The following is a 21,019-nucleotide window of genomic DNA, read 5'->3' as shown; positions in this document are numbered from 1 at the left end:
GCCCGGGAGAGACAGGAGACGGAGGAGAACACGACGATTGCTTAGGGGGATGGCGGGGTGGATCAGGAGGGGATATGTTGTTGTAATTTGTTATAGAAGCTCTACCTGTTATGCATACTGTATGGGGCGTTGTCCTGGTTCTTAAGATCACGCTGTCATGTTCTTATCCGGATTAGATTCGCTATGTGGTGTTCACTCGGGTATCTCTGTTACTATCAGTGAGGTGGGTACAAGCGATGTAACATTTGTACAGTATTGGCGGTGCAGGGTACAGGCGATATAACATATGTACTCTGTTGGTGGTCAAGCTTTGGCTTTGATTGTCATGAGTAACTCCTGGCTAATTGTTTACTGTGTTTCTCTTTTGAAATGCCTATAAAAAAAATAAAAAATGTGGAGGCACTCCTCATGCTCGTCATGTGATCAAGGCCTCCTGTAGGCAGAAACGCGTCATGGCGGCGGTGCAGGGCGTTCAATAAAAACCATGCACTAACATTTGGGTCAGCATTCGTTTGTTCCTGGAATATGGATGGTGTACGGCGAAGTATGCTGTATATATATATATATCTTCAAGGCACGTGCATAGATGTGGAGTTAAGAATACGAAATCTGTATTTACCTGTATATACTTACCTCAGTGAGACTTTGGTAGTAAATATTTAGACTGCGATAGTCTTGCAGGACGATATTAACATCCGTGGTAATGTGACATGCAACCTGCACATGTCCATAAAACCACGAACTGACTCGAAGATCACAAGAAATTGCTTGCTTGTTTTGATAAACGTTTCATGTGTGATATTTTTAGAGAACTTTGGGTGAGGTAAAGGATTTTGCGTTAGAAAATGCTTACATATGCAATATTTTGCATAGACATTTAGGAGAATATTGGAAGATTAACGATAATCTTTCGAGAATATTGTAAACACTTGTTTGGAAGCATAAACTACAATGAACTTTCTTTGCGCAGTCTTCCAGGTTTATTCACTTTTACTAATATGAACAATGTGCCATTTTGAAAAGTGGTATTTTATGGGTTTCGCTGTTTTTAGTTCATTGCCTTGCGCTTTTTGTTCGATAGAAGATTGTGTTGTTTATTTAACGCATCTGTTATTTGAGGAGGAAATGACTTACCTTTAGGCAAGGTATGTTGTTTATTACTTTTTGAATTACATACAGACGTTCTCCGGCATCAGCGCTTCCTTTGCCAGTTGCATTTTTCTGAGGGCTGCACCCATGTTCTTGGGAGTTTTATGTGTATATTGCTAGTTTAGTAGTCATTTGTACTTGTAAAGCACACTATTGCTCGTTGGTTTGGCTTCGTGGTGCTGAGACCTTTGAAAGGAGTTTGCAGCAATGCTGCAGTTATGGAGTTGCATGTGCTGGTGATGTAGTTCTGTCTTCCCGAGTCTGTTGTCCAGTCTCAGACTACAAGTCCTACTGTTTGTATCCCAGTCTTATTTTTCATGCCCCATTGTTCCTGCTGCAGGGTCTGTGCCCTAATGTCTTTGCGCATGGAAGCCAGGTTCACCAATGTTAGCAATGTGGCAGAGGCCACAAGCTGAACCTAGAACTCATGGGCACTCGTCCTCCAAAAAACAGGCCGGGCTGGTTTGCATTGGAAATGGTAACTTCCAAGTGCAGTTTTAGTGCTGTGTGTCAGTGTTCCAGTGTCACTGCCCCATTGTTGGAATCAGGGCCGGCTTTAGCACAGGCAGCGCCTGGTGCAACAATCTCCCCCCCCCATATGACCTTCTTCTCAGATTCCCTCACTACCACCCGGGTAAAAGTGCCCCTCATCTCTCCATAGCCCCTTTCTCAAATACATTTAATTTCTTTTAATGCGCTTGTAAAGGCTGACTTTATAATCCACTCAGCTATCCACATAAAATACAGATCTGTTTTCTTTGCAGCAGGCACATAAACCCTCTGCTCTACTTCATGGTGAGTCAAAGCTGCCACTAGAAAAAACTCAGATCTCACCCTCTAGCAGGAACATTAATCACAAGCGTTATCATGATGCTAGTGATGCTGTGATAGAGCTAAGACACCTGTTTCTGTGCCTCAGTGCCAGTGTCCTGTCAGGTTCCCTGAGCCAGTGTTCTGCTCCAGTACTTATACCAGTGCCTGATGTCTCTGACCCAATGTCAGGGCCCTAGTATGAATGACACTGTTGTCCTGGAAGCTAAGGTGTCCCCTGTTTCAATTTACCAGTTCGGAGCTGTGCCTAATTATGAAGACTCAGCTTCTCATTTTTTTTTAACTTCCTGAACTTTGCAAAGTGAGCAGTTCATGAAGTTTAGAAATTAAAATTGGGGTAGTATCAGGTGCCATTTATGGCATTGGGAAACCCCTCACACTGCCGGGAGGGGCAACAACAGGCAGGAGGTGGACAGCCATCACTCAGCCGAAGGCCCTCATCTGAGTCATCACACCTGGCAAGGCCATTAAAGGTGTGTCTTTTCCACCACTTTGCATAGCCCTGTTATCTAGCCTACCTCTTCCCATGCCATACCTAGGTATCAGGCATTGGTTATCACTATCCTATAGCTGCAGAAGAGATGTAATCCATCAACCTCCTTCTCTGTCGGCAGTACTAAACATGTCCAAGATGGCGCTCGATACTAATTGTAATTGCATTGATATAGCACTTGCTACCCTTGATGAGGTGTTGAAGCATTTATTTGGCAAGTAGCCCGCTACTTCGGAACCCAGAAAGGATTAGTGGTGAATTAGTTATAGTGAGAATAGGAAAGTAATTTGAGTGGTGGATATGTTAGTCAGTTGTTTGGATTGAGAAGGATAGTGGAGGGATGGAGAAGGGAAAAGGGTTTGCATTTAAATAGCGTTTGCTATGATGAAGAGGAGAGGAATATGAGAGAAGGCACAAAAGAGACTAAGGGGCATATTTTCACGACCTCAACACCACAGAAGCACCACTTTTTTAATGGTCAGGTGGTGCAGCATCATTTTCCATATTTATAAGGTGGCGTTCAGCCACTTTGTGTGCCACCTTGTAAATTTGCCCCTTTCCGCCGAAGTCTTCTGTGGAAAAGGGGCATGCAGTGGGTGTTGTTGTGGCAGTTCCACCGCAACACCCATTGCTTTTTTACGCTGCCGCAGATTTACAAGGCTGAGGCAGCACCAACAACTAATGCCATGGAATACCAAGCATTAGAATGACTCAACAAGGAGAAATTATTAATTTCTCCTTGTTTTTTGCTCCTTCCAAGTGTGCTCCATTCTGCAGCCCACATAGAAGGTGCAAATCCCCATTATTGATTGTTTATGTGTAGGAAGGTATCCCTTGCAACATGGTGGCAGGGTACCTGCGCTGGTGCTAGGCTTCTTTTTTTTCCACTGGGGGGAAACACAGGGGTGCACCGTATTCTTTTGAATATGGCGCATCCTTGCGTTTTGAAAATGTCAGAGCGCTGCCATATTTGACGCAGCTCTGCACTCCGACATTTTCTTGTGAATATGCCCCTAAGTCAAGTTATAATCATCCATCTTGTCTCGTCAAATGGAGGCTCTCTATGGCGTACCGCAGTCGCTCTAAAGTGACAGTTCTTTTATACCATTGCATGGTATTTTTTTCTTTTATTTTTCGTTGATTTCAAATCAATGGTAACATTCTACAAAAAAGGAAAACATGCCCAAGAAACTCTGCGCCAACATGTGTATTATAGTGTGCAACAGTAAACACTCAATGTATTAATGGTACAGTACCTTTATCTTGCTAAAGACAAGTGAATCGTCGTAAGACTGGTTCCGCTCCAATGTCCTATACACAGTTGTCAAAACTCTACAGAGAAGGCCCAAGAGACAGTTGTTACAGCACAACTTAGAAGGCAAGGCAGACTTTCAGTATGCAGGTGCAAACTGCAATTCGGGAATTCAACAGGAGTTTCACACCCAAACAAATGCATCCAACTCTCCCTAGCTATTCACTATTCTGAAGGCCTCTTTGCAAGAAGAGGTCAAAAAGTTCGAAGTATGTGAGGACATTCTTTGAAGTGACACTGCAGAAGAAATTCCAAGATGCACAAAAAACGTCTGAGATGATAAACTTGAATCCAGCTTTAAGATTGTTCCAGCTGTAGAGCCAAGAACACAGGCGAAGAGCAGAATCCAAGCAGAGGAACACAGATGAAGAGCAGAGCACAAGAAGAGGCTTTCTCTCATCTTCTGCGAGGAAAGCCATGCACCTGGCCATTTATTGATTTATTTGAAAAGTTCTATAGAGCGGGAACATGACCCTGGTTACGCTGGCAAAGTAGAAAATAACAGATAGCTAAGCTTATGCAGAAGAAGCACAGTGGAAACAAAGTAGACATGTAAACAGTTAACACGATGAAGACTGCATAGTAGACAAGGAAAGGCAGGGTTGTATGGTAAATACCATTGGTTTGTGAGGCTACAGTCCTATTGTCACATGTAAATATTCAGGAGCAGACCTTTGAATTCTTTTTTAAATGCATAGGTCGAGGGGTTCATTCTGATTTCTGGCAGTAGAGCGTTCCAAATTCTCAGAGCAAGATCTCAGAAGGCACGGCTGTAGGTTCTCTTCTTTTTGAACTTTAGTGGTTTCAGCAGTTAGAGGGTGTGAACTTCTTAGTGCACGATTTCCATCCGATAGTTTGTTTATTTGCCAGGTACGTGGGCGTGTTATGATGGGCCACTTAATGCGTCACGCAGGCTATCTTGTACCTGATCCTTGTATCGATGGAGAGACAGTTGAATTGTATTGGGTCTGGTGAGATGTGGTCTTGCTTTCTTAAGCCTTTGATGAGTCTGGCAGCTGAGCTTTGCCCAGGGTTAATGTTAAGCAGCTCAGCATCGTCCGGTAGTCAGAAAGTATCAGACATGGAGTGAGTGTAGTGATCGGTGAGTTCCTCGAGATTTGTCATGTTAGGGGGTGGCGGAAGAAGATTACTGCTCCTGATGGTAAGTTTCATTTACGTTGATGTTTCTCAAATCTTGTGCCTATTGTTTATTTTTACGAGGTTGTCCATGTCTAATCAACACCTTTTCAAAGAAGCTGAAGGAAATTAGGAGGTGATCTGACCAGTCGCAAGGTAATATGTCATCCAGTTGTATGATGTTATCCTTGGCTATGATAAGATCTAGTATGGCACCTTTGTAATGTGTAGGCTTGTTTCAAGACTTGGTGAGGTTCAGATCAGTTAGGAAAGTTTCAAAGGGACATACTAATGGATCATTTTCGTTGTTCCAATGTAAGTTGAAATTACCAAGGAAAATATGGTTATGAGGTTGGTCCAAGATAACTGATATGGTCTCCATTATTTTGTTCGATGAACAGAGGATTGTCTCCAGGGGGTGGTAGATTACGTAAAGAGAACATATTGTTTTGTCATTGCTTTAGATTTTGAGATCCAGGTGTTCGTAAGAGGACATCGACTTCAAGTGTCTCTGTTTCACGGAGAGGTTAGTTTGATGGATGCAAGCAATGCCACCCCCGGTTTTGACTACTCGATCCATTCTAATGATCTCATAGTCAGGGGGAACTAGAATGTCAAGGATTGGAATAGAGGTGTCCTTGAGCCAAGTTTCAGTTAAGATCAAGATCTAAATTGTATGAGAGTATGAGGTGTGCAATGTCAGCTGCATGTCTTACCGCTGATCTGCAAATGATAAGCATTGATTTGATGCAAGATTTGGTCACTACAGTTTCAAGGTGTGTTGTTTGTTTTACTTTGTACATTTTCTTTGTTTATTAATCGGAGGTTGACACTGGGATCCCTAAACAGATTTGAGGGAACAGCTTGGATATTGAATGTGGTGGGTGCCGATTCAGTAAGATCTAAATTGTAAGAAACTAATAGGGAATAAATATCCACGTCAGTCAGGTGTATGTTAATGGTGCTCAGGCAATGCCTGTTTTTTGGATTTTATAGATTGCACGGTTCTTGAAGCCTGTTCTAGATCCTCTAATCCTACGATGCTCGAATCCTGCGGGATATCCTTGAATCCCACTGTGCCTGCCATTCATATTGAGGATACTTCAGAGCTTTTGGGGTGTCAGCATGGAGAGAGGATATACAGTGCTGGTGGTTGGAGTGGGTGGTCACAGCTAAGCAGGAGGCATGTGAAAGCCACAATCCCGGGTGGCATGGCTCCTGGCACACCAGTGCAGACGACATACTGACAGGCAATGCTTTTAGCAAGTGGGTGGGGGTGGGCATGGAGAGAGGATATGCAGTGCTGATGGTTGGAGTAGGGGGTCACAGCTTAGAAGGAGGCATGTGGAAGCCACAATCCCGGGTGGCATGGTTCCTGGCATACCAGTGCAGACAACATGCTGACAGGCAATGCTTTTAGCAAGGGCTGGGGGTGGCCAATAAGGCCTGGGACCAGATGTGGATGGAAGTGGGGGAGAGCACCTATGGCAAGCCATGACACTAGGTCCACTGCTGCCTGTCCTGCAGACACAGGATGTCTATCCCATCGCAGATGGAACATCAAGTGTGTAAAAGAGACACGTCCATGTGTGGGGGACTTTCACATTAATGAAGTTGCAGAAACCAATAAACTTTGACAACTTTGTGGAAGCAAAGTTTCCCTAAATTTACCCGTCTTCACAGGTTAAGGTGAAATCCTCACCTAACCAAAATTTAAGGTAATATCCTCACCCAGTCCCTTCCCTGGTGTCAGTGTACCAGAGTCAGTGTTGCTGCCTGTGTGTCAGTGTCACTGAGCCTCTGATTGTGTCAGTGTCCTATTGTCAATGTCTCAGTGTAATTGTGTCAGTACCTCAGTATTAATGTAAGTGTGTCAGTGTCAGTATATCCGTGTGAGTGTCCAGGTTTTAGTGTCTGGGCCTCTGGCTTGGTGTCCCAGTCTGGATGTCCTTGTGCCCCCAATGTAGGTGTCCTGGAGTCTCATTGTCAAAGAAGCAGTGTTCACATCAGTGCTTCTGTGTCTGTGTCAGTGGCCCGGAAATGGTCTCTCTTCATTAGTGTCCCTGTCTCAGTGAACCATTGTTCGAGATCATTGTCATGATATGTGTGCTAATGTTCCTTTACAAGTAACAGTACCCCTGTAGCAGCATCCCACCATTTGCGACCATGTGTCAGTGTTACTGTATCAGTGATCCCAGGGCAGGGCTGATATTTCAGTGTCAGTGTTTGTGCCTCTATGTCACTGTCCTCGTATCAGTGTCCTGTTGTCAACATCTCAGTTTAAACCCTAGTGCTAGTGTACTCTTACATGTGGCCTGCCTCCATGTAAGTGTTCCTGTGTCACTTTTTGAGTCCTTATGCTAATGTCCATGTCTCCAAGAGTACCCTTGCATAAGCGTTCGAATACTAGTGTTGGTATGCCACTGTATGTGTATGGATTTGAACATGATATGGATCAAGTGTAAATGCCCCAGCATCAGCACTAGTGACCTACTGTAAAGGTAGGTGTCACAATGTCAGTATTCAAATTTTAATATGTATGCATCGATGTTCCATTGATGGAGGCTTAGTCCCATTATCAGCGTCCTTCTGTTAGTGTAGGTGTCAGCGTTAAAATGTAAGTATCCCAGTGTCAGTGAATTAGTGTGCAAACCATTGCCCCCATGCCCATGTTAGTATGTTATGTTATGTTATGTTAAATATTTTTATAGCGCGCAATAGCTACTCCGAGGAGTGTCCCAGCGCGAAGCCAAGGGGGGGGGAGAGCCAAAGTAAAGAGCAAGAGGAGACTTATGGAAACAAATAGGTTTTAAGGAGACGCTTAAAACAGCCTGGGTCCTGGGTATTCCGCAGGGAAAAAGGAAGAGCATTCCAGGCAACGGCAGCTTTGACAGCAAGCGAGCTGCCCCCAATCCTAGACCGGGAGAAGCGCGGAACCCTCGCAAGTAAAAGAGCTGATGAGCGAAGGGCTCTAGTCGGAACATAAAAGGCAAACCGCCTCTGCAGATAGATGGGACCCAAATTATGTAGGGCTTTGTGGGCGATGACCAAAGCCTTGAACTTAACCCTCTCAATCAGGGGCAGCCAATACAAGGCCTGAAGATGAGCGCGGACACTACAACTTCTAGTGATACCAAGAAGGAGCCTAGCGGCCGCATTCTGGATCGCTTGTAGTTTGTTCAAAGAATAGCCAGGTAGGCCAACATAGAGGGCATTGGCATAGTCCAGACGTGACAGAACCAAGGCCCGAACAACCGTTTCCTTAGCCGGTCTAGGGAGAAGAGGGAGAAAACTCCTGAGAACTTTAAGAAGGCCAAAACAACTACCCGAGATCTTCTTCACCTGGACCGAAAAAGACAAATTGTCCTCGAACCACACTCCAAGGTTTTTAGCGGAGCTCCCATTGGAAGAGGGAGGGGAAAAGTCAGGGGGCCAAATCTTACATCTGAAGTCCGAGGGAAAGTACCCGTAAAGAAGCATCTCCGATTTGTCTTCATTGCACTTGAGTTGAGCCCTGGCAAGCCAACCAAATACCGCAGACAAACACTTCTGCACAGGCCGCACGGAATCATCCCCCTTGCTCCAGGTGAAAAGAAGCTGGGTGTCATCAGCATAGGCTATCACCTTAGCTCCCAACTTCTCGGCCAAAAAGACCAACGGTGTAACATAAATGTTAAAGAGGAGGGGGCTAAGGGACGAGCCCTGGGGGACACCTGTAGAGACCTCCTGCTGGGGTGAGGCAGCGGGAGGCAGCCAAACCTGTTGGGTACGACCCTCCAGAAAGGACTTCAGCCAGGCCAAAGCCAAGCCAGAGACCCCAATCTCGGAGAGGCGGGAAAGTAGTCTGGCGTGCGGCACCGTATCAAATGCAGCTGACAGATCAAGCATCACCAAAGCTGCTCTGCCACCAGCATCTAAACAGTCCCGAATGGCCTCCGAGATCTCAACTAGCGCTGACTCCGTGCTATAAGAAGCCCGAAACCCAGACTGGGCTGGGTGCAGGGCCTCAGATCTTTCCACAAATTCGGAGAGTTGTCTAGTCACTGCCTTCTCACATACCTTGGCAAGGCTAGGGAGAAGGGAGATAGGACGGTAGTTACAGGGCAGAGAGGGGTCGAGGGACGGTTTCTTCAATAGAGGAAGAATTTTGGCCTGTTTCCATTCCGGTGGAACCCAAGCCTCCCCAAGGGAGAGGTTAATAATAGCATTGACCTCCGCATTAATGGTCTCTGCGACTGCTGCCAGCAATCTAGCTGGACAGCAATCCGAGGGGGAGCCGGACTTGAGGCCCTTAAGTAATTTAAGAGTACTAGCAAGATCAACCGGAGAGAAGACCGACAGGACGTGGTTCGAGGCCCCCTGGAGAGGCACAGTCCGTGCATCTTCCTTCCAGGAAGCTGCACATACCGGTAGGGACTGCTGTATTAGACGGATTTTATCCGAGAAGAAACAGGAGAGGGTGTTGCACCAGTCATCCGTAGCTGGGCCCGAACACTTAAGAGCGGCAGGGGATGTAAAGCTCCGGACTATGTGGAAGATCTCCTTTGAATTATTACCAGCCTGCTCAATACGTTCAGTAAAGTATTCTTTTTTTGCCTGGAAGATGGCAGAGTAATAAATCTTTTGCCTGGCCCTCAGAGCGGCCTTGGCCAAAGGACAATACTTTTGACGACGCCAAATCCATTCCAGCTTCTTACAATCTTGTTTGAGCAGACGTAGTTCAGGCGAAAACCACGGGTTAGATGGCGAAGCTCTCGAAAACCGGGAAGAGGTGGGAGTGGCTAGCAAGGTCATAGATTTGTCTAACCAGTTAGTAAAGTTAGCAAAACTCTCCACAAAATCACCAGTAAGGGACGGCCTGGAGGCCGCCAGGGCTACAGCCAAAGAAGCGGGATCCACCTTCTTGAAGGCAGGTTTCCGCGAGATAGATTCAGAAGCAAGTGGAGGGCCAGCCCTCCAGGAGAAAAAAGTGATGAAATGGTCAGACCACACAAGGGGAAGAGGATCCTCTACCTGAATATTAAAATTGGAGCAGATGGGATCAAGGATGTGACCAGCCTGATGGGTTGGGAGGAGAACCCATTGAGATAGCTGGGCAAGCTGAAGCATATCTTTTACGACCATAGCATCAGTACATGACCCATGATCCAAATGAATATTCAAGTCACCGAGGAATAAGAAATGGGGAAAGCGGAGCGCCCTAGAAATTAACTTATCACCCCATTCCTGAATGGTAGCATTGGCAGAACCAGGGGGGCGATAGACCAGCGACCCCCCTAGAAGAAAATGGGGGGAAAACCTGATGCTAAAGTCTAACGCTTCTCCTGACCCCCAAGCATACGACTCACCCCTAATAAGCTCCCACTTTTCTCTGAAAATAACGGCAACACCGCCACCCCTTCCATCTAAGCGGTCAGCCCTAGCAACTTTGTAACCCGGAGGGATAGCCAGAGTGACAAAAGGGTCAGAATTGGAATCAAGCCATGTTTCCGTGAGGAATAAAAGATCAACAGGGTGATCAGACAGGAGCTCAAGGATGTCAGAGTGATGTTTTTTGAAGGAGCGTACATTGATTAAGGCGGCAGAGATAGACGGTGCCGTATCCTGCTTGGGCAGACGGCCTGGGGCGAATGAGTCAGATGAGGAAGAGTCCGAGAGACAAAAGCCACATATAGTACAGACATGCTCCAAAGCATCCGACAGATCGAACTGATGGTGTGAGGAGCATAAGGGTAAAGACAAATTACATAGCTCATCCCTACCGTACAGTATACCATAGTATAGTGTTGATGCCCCTGTGTTAATGTCCATGTCTTAGGGCCATAGTGTCGGTGCCTATATCAATGCTAACGTCCGCTGGGTCAATGTCCTCATCTCATCATCTCGGTGTCAGTGTCCAAGTATCCAAATGTCAAGTAACTGTCACAGTGTCAGTGTACCATTGCCAGTGCCAGTCTCCCAGTGTTGGCATGCCTATGTGGGTTAGTAAAAGCTAGAGCCAGGTTCCCTGTCAGTGTCTGCATTTCTGCACTAGTCTCCTTGTGTATGTGTTTGTATCTTGGTGTCATTCTCCCTGTATCAGAGTTCCATTATCAGTGTCCCAGTGTCAAGAATATCTGTTTGAGGATTGGAGCCCATTTCACTGGCAGCGTCTGTGTATCAGTGTCCCATCCCTGTGCAATACCCCCATTTCTGTGCCTGAGAAGCATCTTTAGGCCCATATTACTCAAGTTTGCGTGGGCATTTGTGTGGCATAATACAATTTCATGCTGCGGATGAGGGCCTTTATAGAGGTAAGATATATGCTATTGTTTGCGTCACCCAAGCACCTACACAAATTTTACTAAATTTGGACCTTGGTATGCCTATTTCAATGCTAATGTCCTGTCAGCGATGTTTGCTCTATGTCACTATTCCCATAGCAGTGGCTCAGTGTCAATGCCCCCTGTCAGTGTCTACATGTCCATGGCAGCACACCTGTATTAGTGTCAGTGTTGCAAAATCAGTGTTTGCATGTCACTGCTCATGTTTCATGTAAGTGTTGGTGCCTCTCTTTCAGTGTGCCCTTGGTAATATCTTTAGCCCAGCATCTGTGTCACAGTATCAGAGTACCCCTGTTGGCACTAGCATCCCTTGTTCAGTGATGATGTTTACTTCAGTGCCAGTTTCCTGGTCTCTGTGTTCTTGTATCTGTGTCCCCTGCTGGTGCTAGAATCCCTGTGTCAGTGGTGCTGCCCAGGCATCAGTGTCAGTTCCTCAGTCTCAGTGTCCCAGTTTCAGTCTTTGCCCCAGCTTGTGCGCCATTGTCTCTCTGTCACTGTATAAGAGTCATTGCTCGCATGCCATACCCTGTGTCGTGGGTTGGGTATCAGTGCCCCGTTCTTGGTGGCCTTGTTTTAGTGAATGTGCCTATGTAGCATATTCAAGTCACTGTCAACAATATACAAGGCCATCCATGCCAAAGAACCACACTATTAGGACAAGACAGCCCCTTCTGTGGCTGCCCCTTTCATCCGAGAGACTCTCCTTATTCCCCTGTGGCCCTACACCCATTCTTTCTGACCCCATCTCCTTCTGAAGTAGACCCGTGCCTGCATAGTGTACTTTCATGGCGATGCCTCCAACTTCTATGATGCTTTCCTGACTTCCACTCAGAGACATAACAATTGGGAGTCTAATATAACGGGCCTGAAATGAAGAGCGGTCTGGCAGGTCAGGGCAAGTTGATTTACTAGCACTCAAGTGCATAGGTTCGCAAGCAACCTTACCCAGGCAGAGACTACCAAAGTATGAAACATTTCATCTACATTTCCCTACAAGATTCCACCCTATCATTCCAGAACAGTACATAACGCTACTCTAAGCCGAACGCATCCACTCTCCTTTTGGTTCACACAACCCATTACATTATAAATGTGACAAATAACTATAAAAGGATAAAATGCTTGCTATAACAACTTTCCACTTTTTCGGCGTACTCTCCCAGGTACCTACTACATACAAGATGGATGCTGAGTGGATGCATTATCAAGCATTATTATTTTGTCTTGACCAAGACATTCACACTCTGTTTGTCTCACTCCTGTATGAACTAAAGACAATTTCCTTTTGTTCGAAGTATGACTATCCTCTAGTTGCTTGTCAGCTTAGTCTCCACTTTAGGCTTGTGAAACGTACTTTCTCTGTTCCTAACCACACCACACTTCTTCACTTTTGCAACATCCCTCACAGCAGCTTGGGAACAACAGGTCTGCACGCCTTCGTATTTCTCTTGTGCCGAATATCTCATGTCACATTCCCAAATACAGACTTGTCACCATCTCTCCTTTTCATCCATTCTTTATTCAGCCTTGTACCCACAACTCTTCACTGCAAGAGCACAAATGGAGATATAGAAGTGCTAGTAGGAGAAGCCATGCGAATAGCACATTGCATGCCTCTGATAATAACTTTCCAATCTTTACCATTGAATGATTCCAAATGTATATGAATCTTTGTCGCTCTGTTGAAGCGTTTCACCACACCATTGCTCCTTGGATGGTACTACATTGTTTTTCACATGGTTTACACCCATCACCTGCAAGTATGCCTCCATTTCCACAGAAACTATAAAGTATCATTGTCTGTCATCAGCTCATCAGGGATGACCTGACGATTGGAAATATCATGGATAAAGTCAGTAATGTTTGGGGAACTTATCTCATTAACAGTTTACCTTAGGCAAATTTGTGACTACAGAAAATGTAGGACCCTCTCCCAGCAAACCACATGAACCTTCCACGTCTAATGTCACCTTGCTCCATAGTCATTCTGGCACTTGAACTGGCCTGGCTGAATAGGACTAAATAACTTTAGATTTTTCACTAACAGATTATGTTACATAATTTCTCTGTTGAATTTCTACCAACGTGTTCATTGCTGGCCCCCAATTTCCTATTCTTCATTTTGTCCATACCGAGGTGAACTTCATAGAATATATCTAACAATCTTCTGCTTATTCTCATTGGCTTGATAAAGTGAAGCTGCCGACAAGGGATTTTGTTTGTAATAAAGTAATGACTTGGTTCTATTTCTTAGCCAATTGCTTTATGGGTGTATTTAAACAAATTTTACACCAGCAGTAAATTTATCAACAAGAACAATCTTCAGATATAAAGAGTACACACACGGGAATTCTTTTTTTGTGAATAAAACACAAATCTTTTTATGTATAGATCAGAATAAAAGGGATACATAAGAACCATTGGTTTGAGCAATAAATCATGAAAAGCGGGTTAAATCAGATCCACATTTCATCAAAAAACATCTATTTCAGTACAGTTTTAACAGAGACCAATCTAATTGTTGAGAAAATAATCAACTGCATTTATCGAATATTACGAAAATAGATGATGGAGTCGACGTTTCGGTCTTGGATGGCAGAAGTCCGTCAGACCATCTTCAGGACAGTTAGTTATTGCATAATAAGACCCCTATGTGAACATATTACAAACAGTTACAATAATGGCAACATGATTGCGTAAACTGTATCTAATACACATATATTATAGACAACCCGTGTGTGAAGAGTAGTCTCAATCATATTTTGTCAAACATATCTTAGTGCTGTATTGTAGAAATTATCAACTTAACAATTGTCGTTTTTACTTTCAAAGTTGAGAGTGTAAGCCCATGTATGAACATACATTCTTTTCAATCAATAATCTTTGAATCATGTACACTAAATGCCGTGAGCTTTAATTTAGGTTATAGTATCAACCAGAACGCCCTGACCACAACAAAAAAAGAGTATCGTGGGATTTCTAGAACTCACGAAGTAAGCAACTTCATCTTATCGTTACAATACCTCTTCATAGACATATGATTGTTGCAAATTTCACAATGTACAGAGGATGATATTAAAATGAGTATCGTTAGACCTCTAAAATTCACGAAGAAAACTGTTTCACTGCTAGAATGTATGTTCATACATGGGCCTACACTCTCAACTTTGAAAGTAAAAACGACAATTGTTAAGTTGATAATTTCTACAATACAGCACTAAGATATGTTTGACAAAATATGATCTTATTGGTCATGGAACGTACATTGTCATTGTGTGGCACTGAGTGGCATAAAAATGGGTTGTGAAATGTGACATTAGTCTTCACTCCTTGCATACTAGAATTTCAGATATTCCTTCCTGGAGGAATAGGAGGGTCTGAAGAGATGGAAACCCAGAGAAGCATTTAGAGTCAGCTTTACCATTGGTACTTCATTCAGTCCAGGTTTTTGTTTTTTCGGTCCTGTTCAGTCATTCTACTCTTTTAGGGGCCAATGTATTTCTGTACTCTAGCCCTTAATCTCTTAGAGTTTAAGTGACTGTGACTGGCTGTAATTACTGTTGTTTACTTGCCCCAGGTACAGCTTATCCATTTCAATGAAGAACTCTACAGCAACATTAGTGAAGCCTCTCGCAACCCCAATGGATTGGCCATCATCTCCTTCTTGGTCAACGTGAGTCTCTGTTTTACAATTGGAAATTTAATTTTCTGTCATCACATATAGCCCTGCTCAGCCACATGCTCAGAGGTGGACAAGTCTACCAACAAAACTGAAGATTTCACAGCAAACTGAAACCACTGAAAGGAGTGTGGGGCTGGACTAGGGATAGCCAGCATGATGTTTTAGTGAATCTAGTCAAGGTCCAGTGGCTTTTAAGAAGCAAAAGCATGATGCAACAACCTCATGTTACTCAAATGGACAGCAGGCTTCTGCTGGATGCGACACAAAGAAAAGAAGGGTATAGGGTTAAATCCTGATAATTTTTATTCAAAACAAAGTAAATTTGATAATTCAGATTTCAGTGTTTCATCTGTAGACTTGTTAACCTCTTATCATGTTAGTCTTTCACCATGATTCCTTCAGTGATGCCTGCTTGTTTTACCTTTGAAGTATTTCACCTTTGTAATGCAAACTTCCTTTCAAGCTCAATGCAAATGAAGAAATATTGTTGCTTACTTCTATCTCTGTGGGCCAGCAAGACATTCATTATTAGTTGACAATGACCCATTGGAGAAACGGATTAAGTGAGTATGTATTCTGTTCAGGCATGTCCTCTCACAAACTGAGGCTGTATTCCAGTTACGGTATGTAATGAGACACTTTTTATCTTCAATTCTGAGAGAATCTTCCCAGAGAATAAAAACAGGTACGTACAAATGTTTCCTATTAGTTCGCCTCCCAGGAAGAGCATTAGTTTGATTCCAGTGTATGTGGAGCACAGATCAACTCTTTCTAGAGAGTGTCTTCAGGCGAACACCTCAACTGCATGAAAGCTCACTGGTCAGACCCAGGGCCCATTCCACTTGAGACTATGGATTCACTAGCAGGTCTTTTCTCAAGGCACCCACCCACAGTTCAGGTGAAGGCAATCACTTAATAGACCTGTGTAGCACAGGTCTTCAAAGTGAATCTTCCCATGATACCATCTAACTTCAGTTAGTTTCAGCAGAGAGGGTTAATTCACAAAAGAGTCTTAAGTCATCTCTGCATAGTTACAGCATTGCATGGATGCAGACATCCTCGCATGGAGACCGATTTACACCTCTTTATAAGTTACTAAAACTTTCCTGAAGAATTCTTCGAAAGCAGCTGCAGCCGCAAATTTCCAGATATACTTTTAGATGTTTCCACAGTGTAATTGAGCATGATTGTCGAATTTCGCCAGCCGTAACGCTATTAGTTTTGTGCAATGGTATTTTTATTCCTCTATGGGGAAAATATTTCCCTTTTGAGAAACTTCATCCCCTAAACTCCGCATTTTTGAACTGTCACCTCCACTTTCCATTTCTGTAGCTAACAGAGGGGACTTTCCACGTGAAACATTTCATTGGGGATGTAATAGATAAGCGAACTACCGGTATATCACATCAGCCTAATAAAGAGACTACTGCATCAGGGCCATGAGAATGCAATCCTTCATCCTGCCTACTGTTACCCGATGGTACCCTATACGTATTTTGCCTGCCGTGTTCCCACTGAAAACATTTGGTTGTTTGAGGACTTATCTTGTATGGTCCACAGCTTAGCAGGAATGTTGCAAGTATACTGCTAGTGAAAAATCCATGTGTTTTTCATTTCACATTTCAGAAGGTGCATCCCTGAGCGAGCCACAGTGGAATCCCTAGATTACTACGGAAAACACTCCCACTGTTCACATTATTAATAAAGGGCACACACAGGGCTGCGAGCTAATGCCGAACTGCATTGTAAATGCCCTCCTGATTAACAACAGCTATCAGAGAGTGATGGAGGAGAAAGAACAGTAGAGCCGTCTAGTCTTGGAACACCCAAACCCTTGAAGGGGCTGTTACATAGTGTGCTATAACTCATATCCATACAACAGCGTGTTGCTATTCCTGTCCCATTTTTTCATCGCTACTGATAGCCGCGGAGCAGATTTGTGGTGGTCCCCTGTTTACTTCCATCCCATTCTGCCAGTTGCGTTTGAAATGTTCGACATATCATTTTATACACAGTTAGCACACATAGTAAGTGTGAATGGTCAAGCAAGAGATGTATCTGACCGAAAAGTCAGTAGTGATATTGGATGTTCTGGCATGTTTGATCTCCCACGGCTAAGACCATGTTCAAGACATGTCCACCTGAATCTGTGAATCCTGTAAATGGAAGAAGGTATGGGCAGGGTTTTTTTTTCTTTTAAGGCAATGCACTATATCAGTCTTGCATTTTCAGTGGCCAGGCGGCTAGCAGCGAAACACTTATTTATAGCCCAGATTATGATCATCAGTGGCTAGGTCACTTGTCATCCACCCAAATATTTATAGCCTAGGAGATTGTAATTACCTATTGTTTAGAAGACTGGGATCAGCCGTGACCAGGACACTTGTCACCAACCAAAATATTTACAGTCTAGGCGATTATGGTCAGGTGACTTATCTGCCTAATTAAGTATAGTTAGGAGATAAGGATAGCAATGGCTCAATGTTAAAGAATTTATAAAACGGTATTTACCTTATATTAATGTAAGAATTTCTTTTGTTTCATTCATTTTTTACTCAGTACCATAAATACATCCCCCCTAAGTTATGAGAAGCAATTTGCTCACACTGTGTCATCAAGCCACGCCCTCCCCATCATATCAGTCATACCTGCAGGGGGCCTCAAACTCAACTATATGGTCCCCAAATGCCATCCTGGTGGGGAGACCTATGAGTAAAAGCAACCATCCGTCATCCTTTTTTGCTCATGATTTTGTCTCTGTCCTTGTCTACCATGAACTCTCCTGCGGCGGAAGAGAGATTACTTTTCTCTGTACAGTATTAAACTTCGTTTGGTGCTGTTTTTTGGGTGACAAATGCAGTTTTCAGGATCCTGTCAAGAAATAATTTGATGGAGGCCCCAAAAGATTTGCTGAGATCTTAGGTGAGGTGTGCTACTTTGAAAGATAGATTTTCAGCGGTGTGAGATTTAGGATTGTCAGGTCAGCGTATATTATATTCTTGAGTGACAGGCAGTGTTCTCAAGGGCATGCAGTGGTTCCATCCTTTTGACTGTGGAATATATTTTTCCCCTTTTACCTAGGGAAAAGTGAATGAGGGCCGGTGGCTGTGATTGATTTAGCTTGATTGATGTGGCTTAAAGGCATTTAAGTCTGCACCATTAAAACGACATTCTTTTCCAGGACACTTCACTTACCTTTATCTGATTTAGTTCGTTTTTTTTACATATACATATGTATATATATATTTAGATCAACGAATTTTCGAATAGGGCGCCATCCTAAACTATTGTTTGTGATTGAGAGTGAGAGTGAAGGAGTTATGTGGGGGGGGGAGTACGGTTAAATGAGAACCAAGGCAGTATCAACTAATGGTAAGGTGCTCCCTTAACCTGTGAATTTGATGCAGTTTCTACTTGACTACCTTTCACCAGTTTATGAAGAAACAAAGTGCAATAGTCAGCCTTTCACGTTGACACATTTAGTGCCGATTGATTAGCCTGTATTTGGGGTTGATTCCATAGCAAGTGCTTTTCTGATTTAATACAGACATTCCCATAAGCAAATTTCACCATGAAAAATAAAAAACATAAGGTGAATGGACGTGCGCCAAAGTGCAGGTGCATGGGTATTGTCTCCATTTACTTCCTGTTTTTGGTTCTGATGTATTTTCATGCAGCCGTTTTGCAGATAAGCCGCTTCAGCATGTAGCAATTCTGCATCTATGTGTTAACATGATAAAATGTTGCATGCTTTTCTTTGAATTAGTATTCTGACTAGCTACTGTGTCTTCTAATGAGCTACAACCTGCCCTGGTGCCTGCACACACTCAAGGGTCGGGTGGCTGGTGTCGTCCCCCACCCCCCATCCTCCCCTGCCTTACCCAACGGTCGAGGAGGGATTCTCGGAGTAAATTGGTTTATTTTTTTACCAGGAAAAAGTACACCTTGACGGCCTTGTTCTAGGGGAAGGAGGGTAGTTTGTTCCCCTCCGCGTCCATCTCTACTGACGGGGAGGATTTGTTTTTATTGTATTTCAATATTTTTGACTTATTCAAGGGATGGACATATTTTTCGTCCTCCACACCACCACGTTTCCTTGCTGAAAGGCAAGAGACAACTGGCAGTTATTTAATTTTTGAGCCCCTCATCCAGTGTTGGCCAAGGCCTCGGATGGATATTAGCGTACCATGCACACCCTTGTCATGCCCAGGAGTCTGGAAATGTGTTCATTTACAAAAGGGATTTCCTTGGATAGCACACAGATGCTTTGGCACCATGTTTAAAAATGTGAAGAGACTATGAGTGGTTGTCGCCAGCAATCCATCTTCATTCATTGGCTTCAGGCATGTTTGAACCTTATGGCCTTAACTGTTGCAGCTTTTCCACCCCAGTGGATTCCTTTTTTGCTATTTGGGGTAATTTGCGTTTACACCTTCACAACTTGTTTTCCCCCATAAGGTATCCACACCAAATTGGAGTCCTTTTTTCCCAATATCTTGGGGCTTCAAAAGGAATAAAGGGCTTGTAGATTCCTGTTTGAAAGTGGGGTATGGGTGGGGTAAGTATGCATCTACCACTAGTAATAAGGTAACCAACAAGGTACATAGTCTAGTAAAGGTCTCAGTAAATTAGCCCCCTTGCTCAATGCTTGGTAGCTGACAACAAGCAGTCAGGCATGACTTATGAGACAGTGTAAAGCATTTAAGTCAAGTCAAGTCATTAAGTCTTTATTTCGATTTAAAATCATGAAAGACAAATCCATAAAAATCCAGAACTATCGATGTAAGCAAGTTATTTGACATTAAAACATAATGGTAAATTTCATAGACATCAATAGGAGCAAGTTTGTGCATTAAAAAAGATGATATACAAGAGGATAACAAATCCACAATGAAAAGATACATAAACATATAATGAATAATTAAAATTACAAAAAATCTCTACAAAGACTCCCACCATGGTATATATAATCATCATAATTACATTATATTCAAAGCAGCACGATACATATTATTCGCCCCCGGCAGCATACAAGGAGACAATTGTCATTGCCTCCTCTTCTTTGCACGTATAACACACATCCAGCTTAAGAACTTGGCAACGGCAATCACAATGGATTCATTAGTAGCTGTTTTTAGGATACTTAGTGCTTCGCTGCTTAACCTAGTCCCCAGGATTAAACAGATAGGTTTTAACCATCTGTGCCTAGGAGTTTTATAAGCTGGACAGGCAAATAAAATGTGTGCCAATGATTCATTTTGCGTTGGACAAAATGGACATTTGCTGTGGTTCAGGGTGTGCCATTTACTGACAAATAAATTAGTGGGGAGTGATCCCACCCTAAATTGGTGGTAAAGTTTCCTATCTCTAGTAGAAGTGATAAGGTCCCAATAATTTTCATACTCTACCTCATGCTTATGTTCAAAATAGTCCCTGGATAATGATGGTCTTGTTAAGGCAGAAAAACGCTTAGTTTTAATCATATTGCAATATGCTGCCTTATATTCATTCTTTGCAGGAAAGGGGTTTTCGATGGGATTGACCCACAATCTACTCATCCCCATCTTACAAAGAGTGATTTTTACCCGTCTCAGCCATGAAATTCTATGCATGCTGTCAGCCTCCCTAACTTCCAGGAGTGCTTGTGCATACCTAGACAGCTCTGGGGTAACCCAGAGTCTTCTCTAGTACACCACCGGTCTAAATTGTGCCACATCTTCAATAGAATAACAGCCAAGATCTAAAAATAGGGGCAATAAAGGAGTTGACTGGGGAAAGTTTTTGGGCTGTTACTAAGGGGGCTAGATTGTCAAAGCCCCACAATTCGGCCCCATACAAGACCGAGGCACTAATTTTAGTATTATATATTTTTAAGGCTGGAGCAACAGGTTTAGTGTAAGAGTGTAAGAGAGACGCTGTTCCTTCAGCAGGGCACCTGACAATTGGGCATGCCTAAGGGTCAATAATCTAATCTGAGGCTTCCAACTAAGTTTACTGCCAATAGTTACCCCCAAGTAAGTAAAACTCTGAGTCTGTTCCAGGATACCTTCTTTCATTTCAACTCTACCATTTATAACCTTGTGTTTATGTAG

The 21,019-nt window shown here is 43.5% G+C and overlaps 1 protein-coding gene across 1 annotated transcript in view; it reads left to right on the top strand.

Moving 5' to 3' along the window:
- The window catches only part of CA11 (carbonic anhydrase 11 (inactive)), a 929,313-nt gene that overhangs the window by 854,228 nt on the left and 54,066 nt on the right, over positions 1-21,019 (top strand). The window contains exon 5 of the mRNA XM_085616527.1: positions 14,823-14,918. Within this exon, the coding sequence (XP_085472653.1) occupies positions 14,823-14,918 (96 nt within the window). The remainder of the gene's footprint in view (positions 1-14,822; positions 14,919-21,019) is intronic.

This window comes from Triturus cristatus, chromosome 7, assembly GCF_964204655.1.
Source record: "Triturus cristatus chromosome 7, aTriCri1.1, whole genome shotgun sequence".
In the NCBI taxonomy this organism is placed as follows: Eukaryota; Metazoa; Chordata; class Amphibia; order Caudata; family Salamandridae; genus Triturus; species Triturus cristatus.
This window is presented reverse-complemented; position numbering and strand designations above follow the sequence as displayed.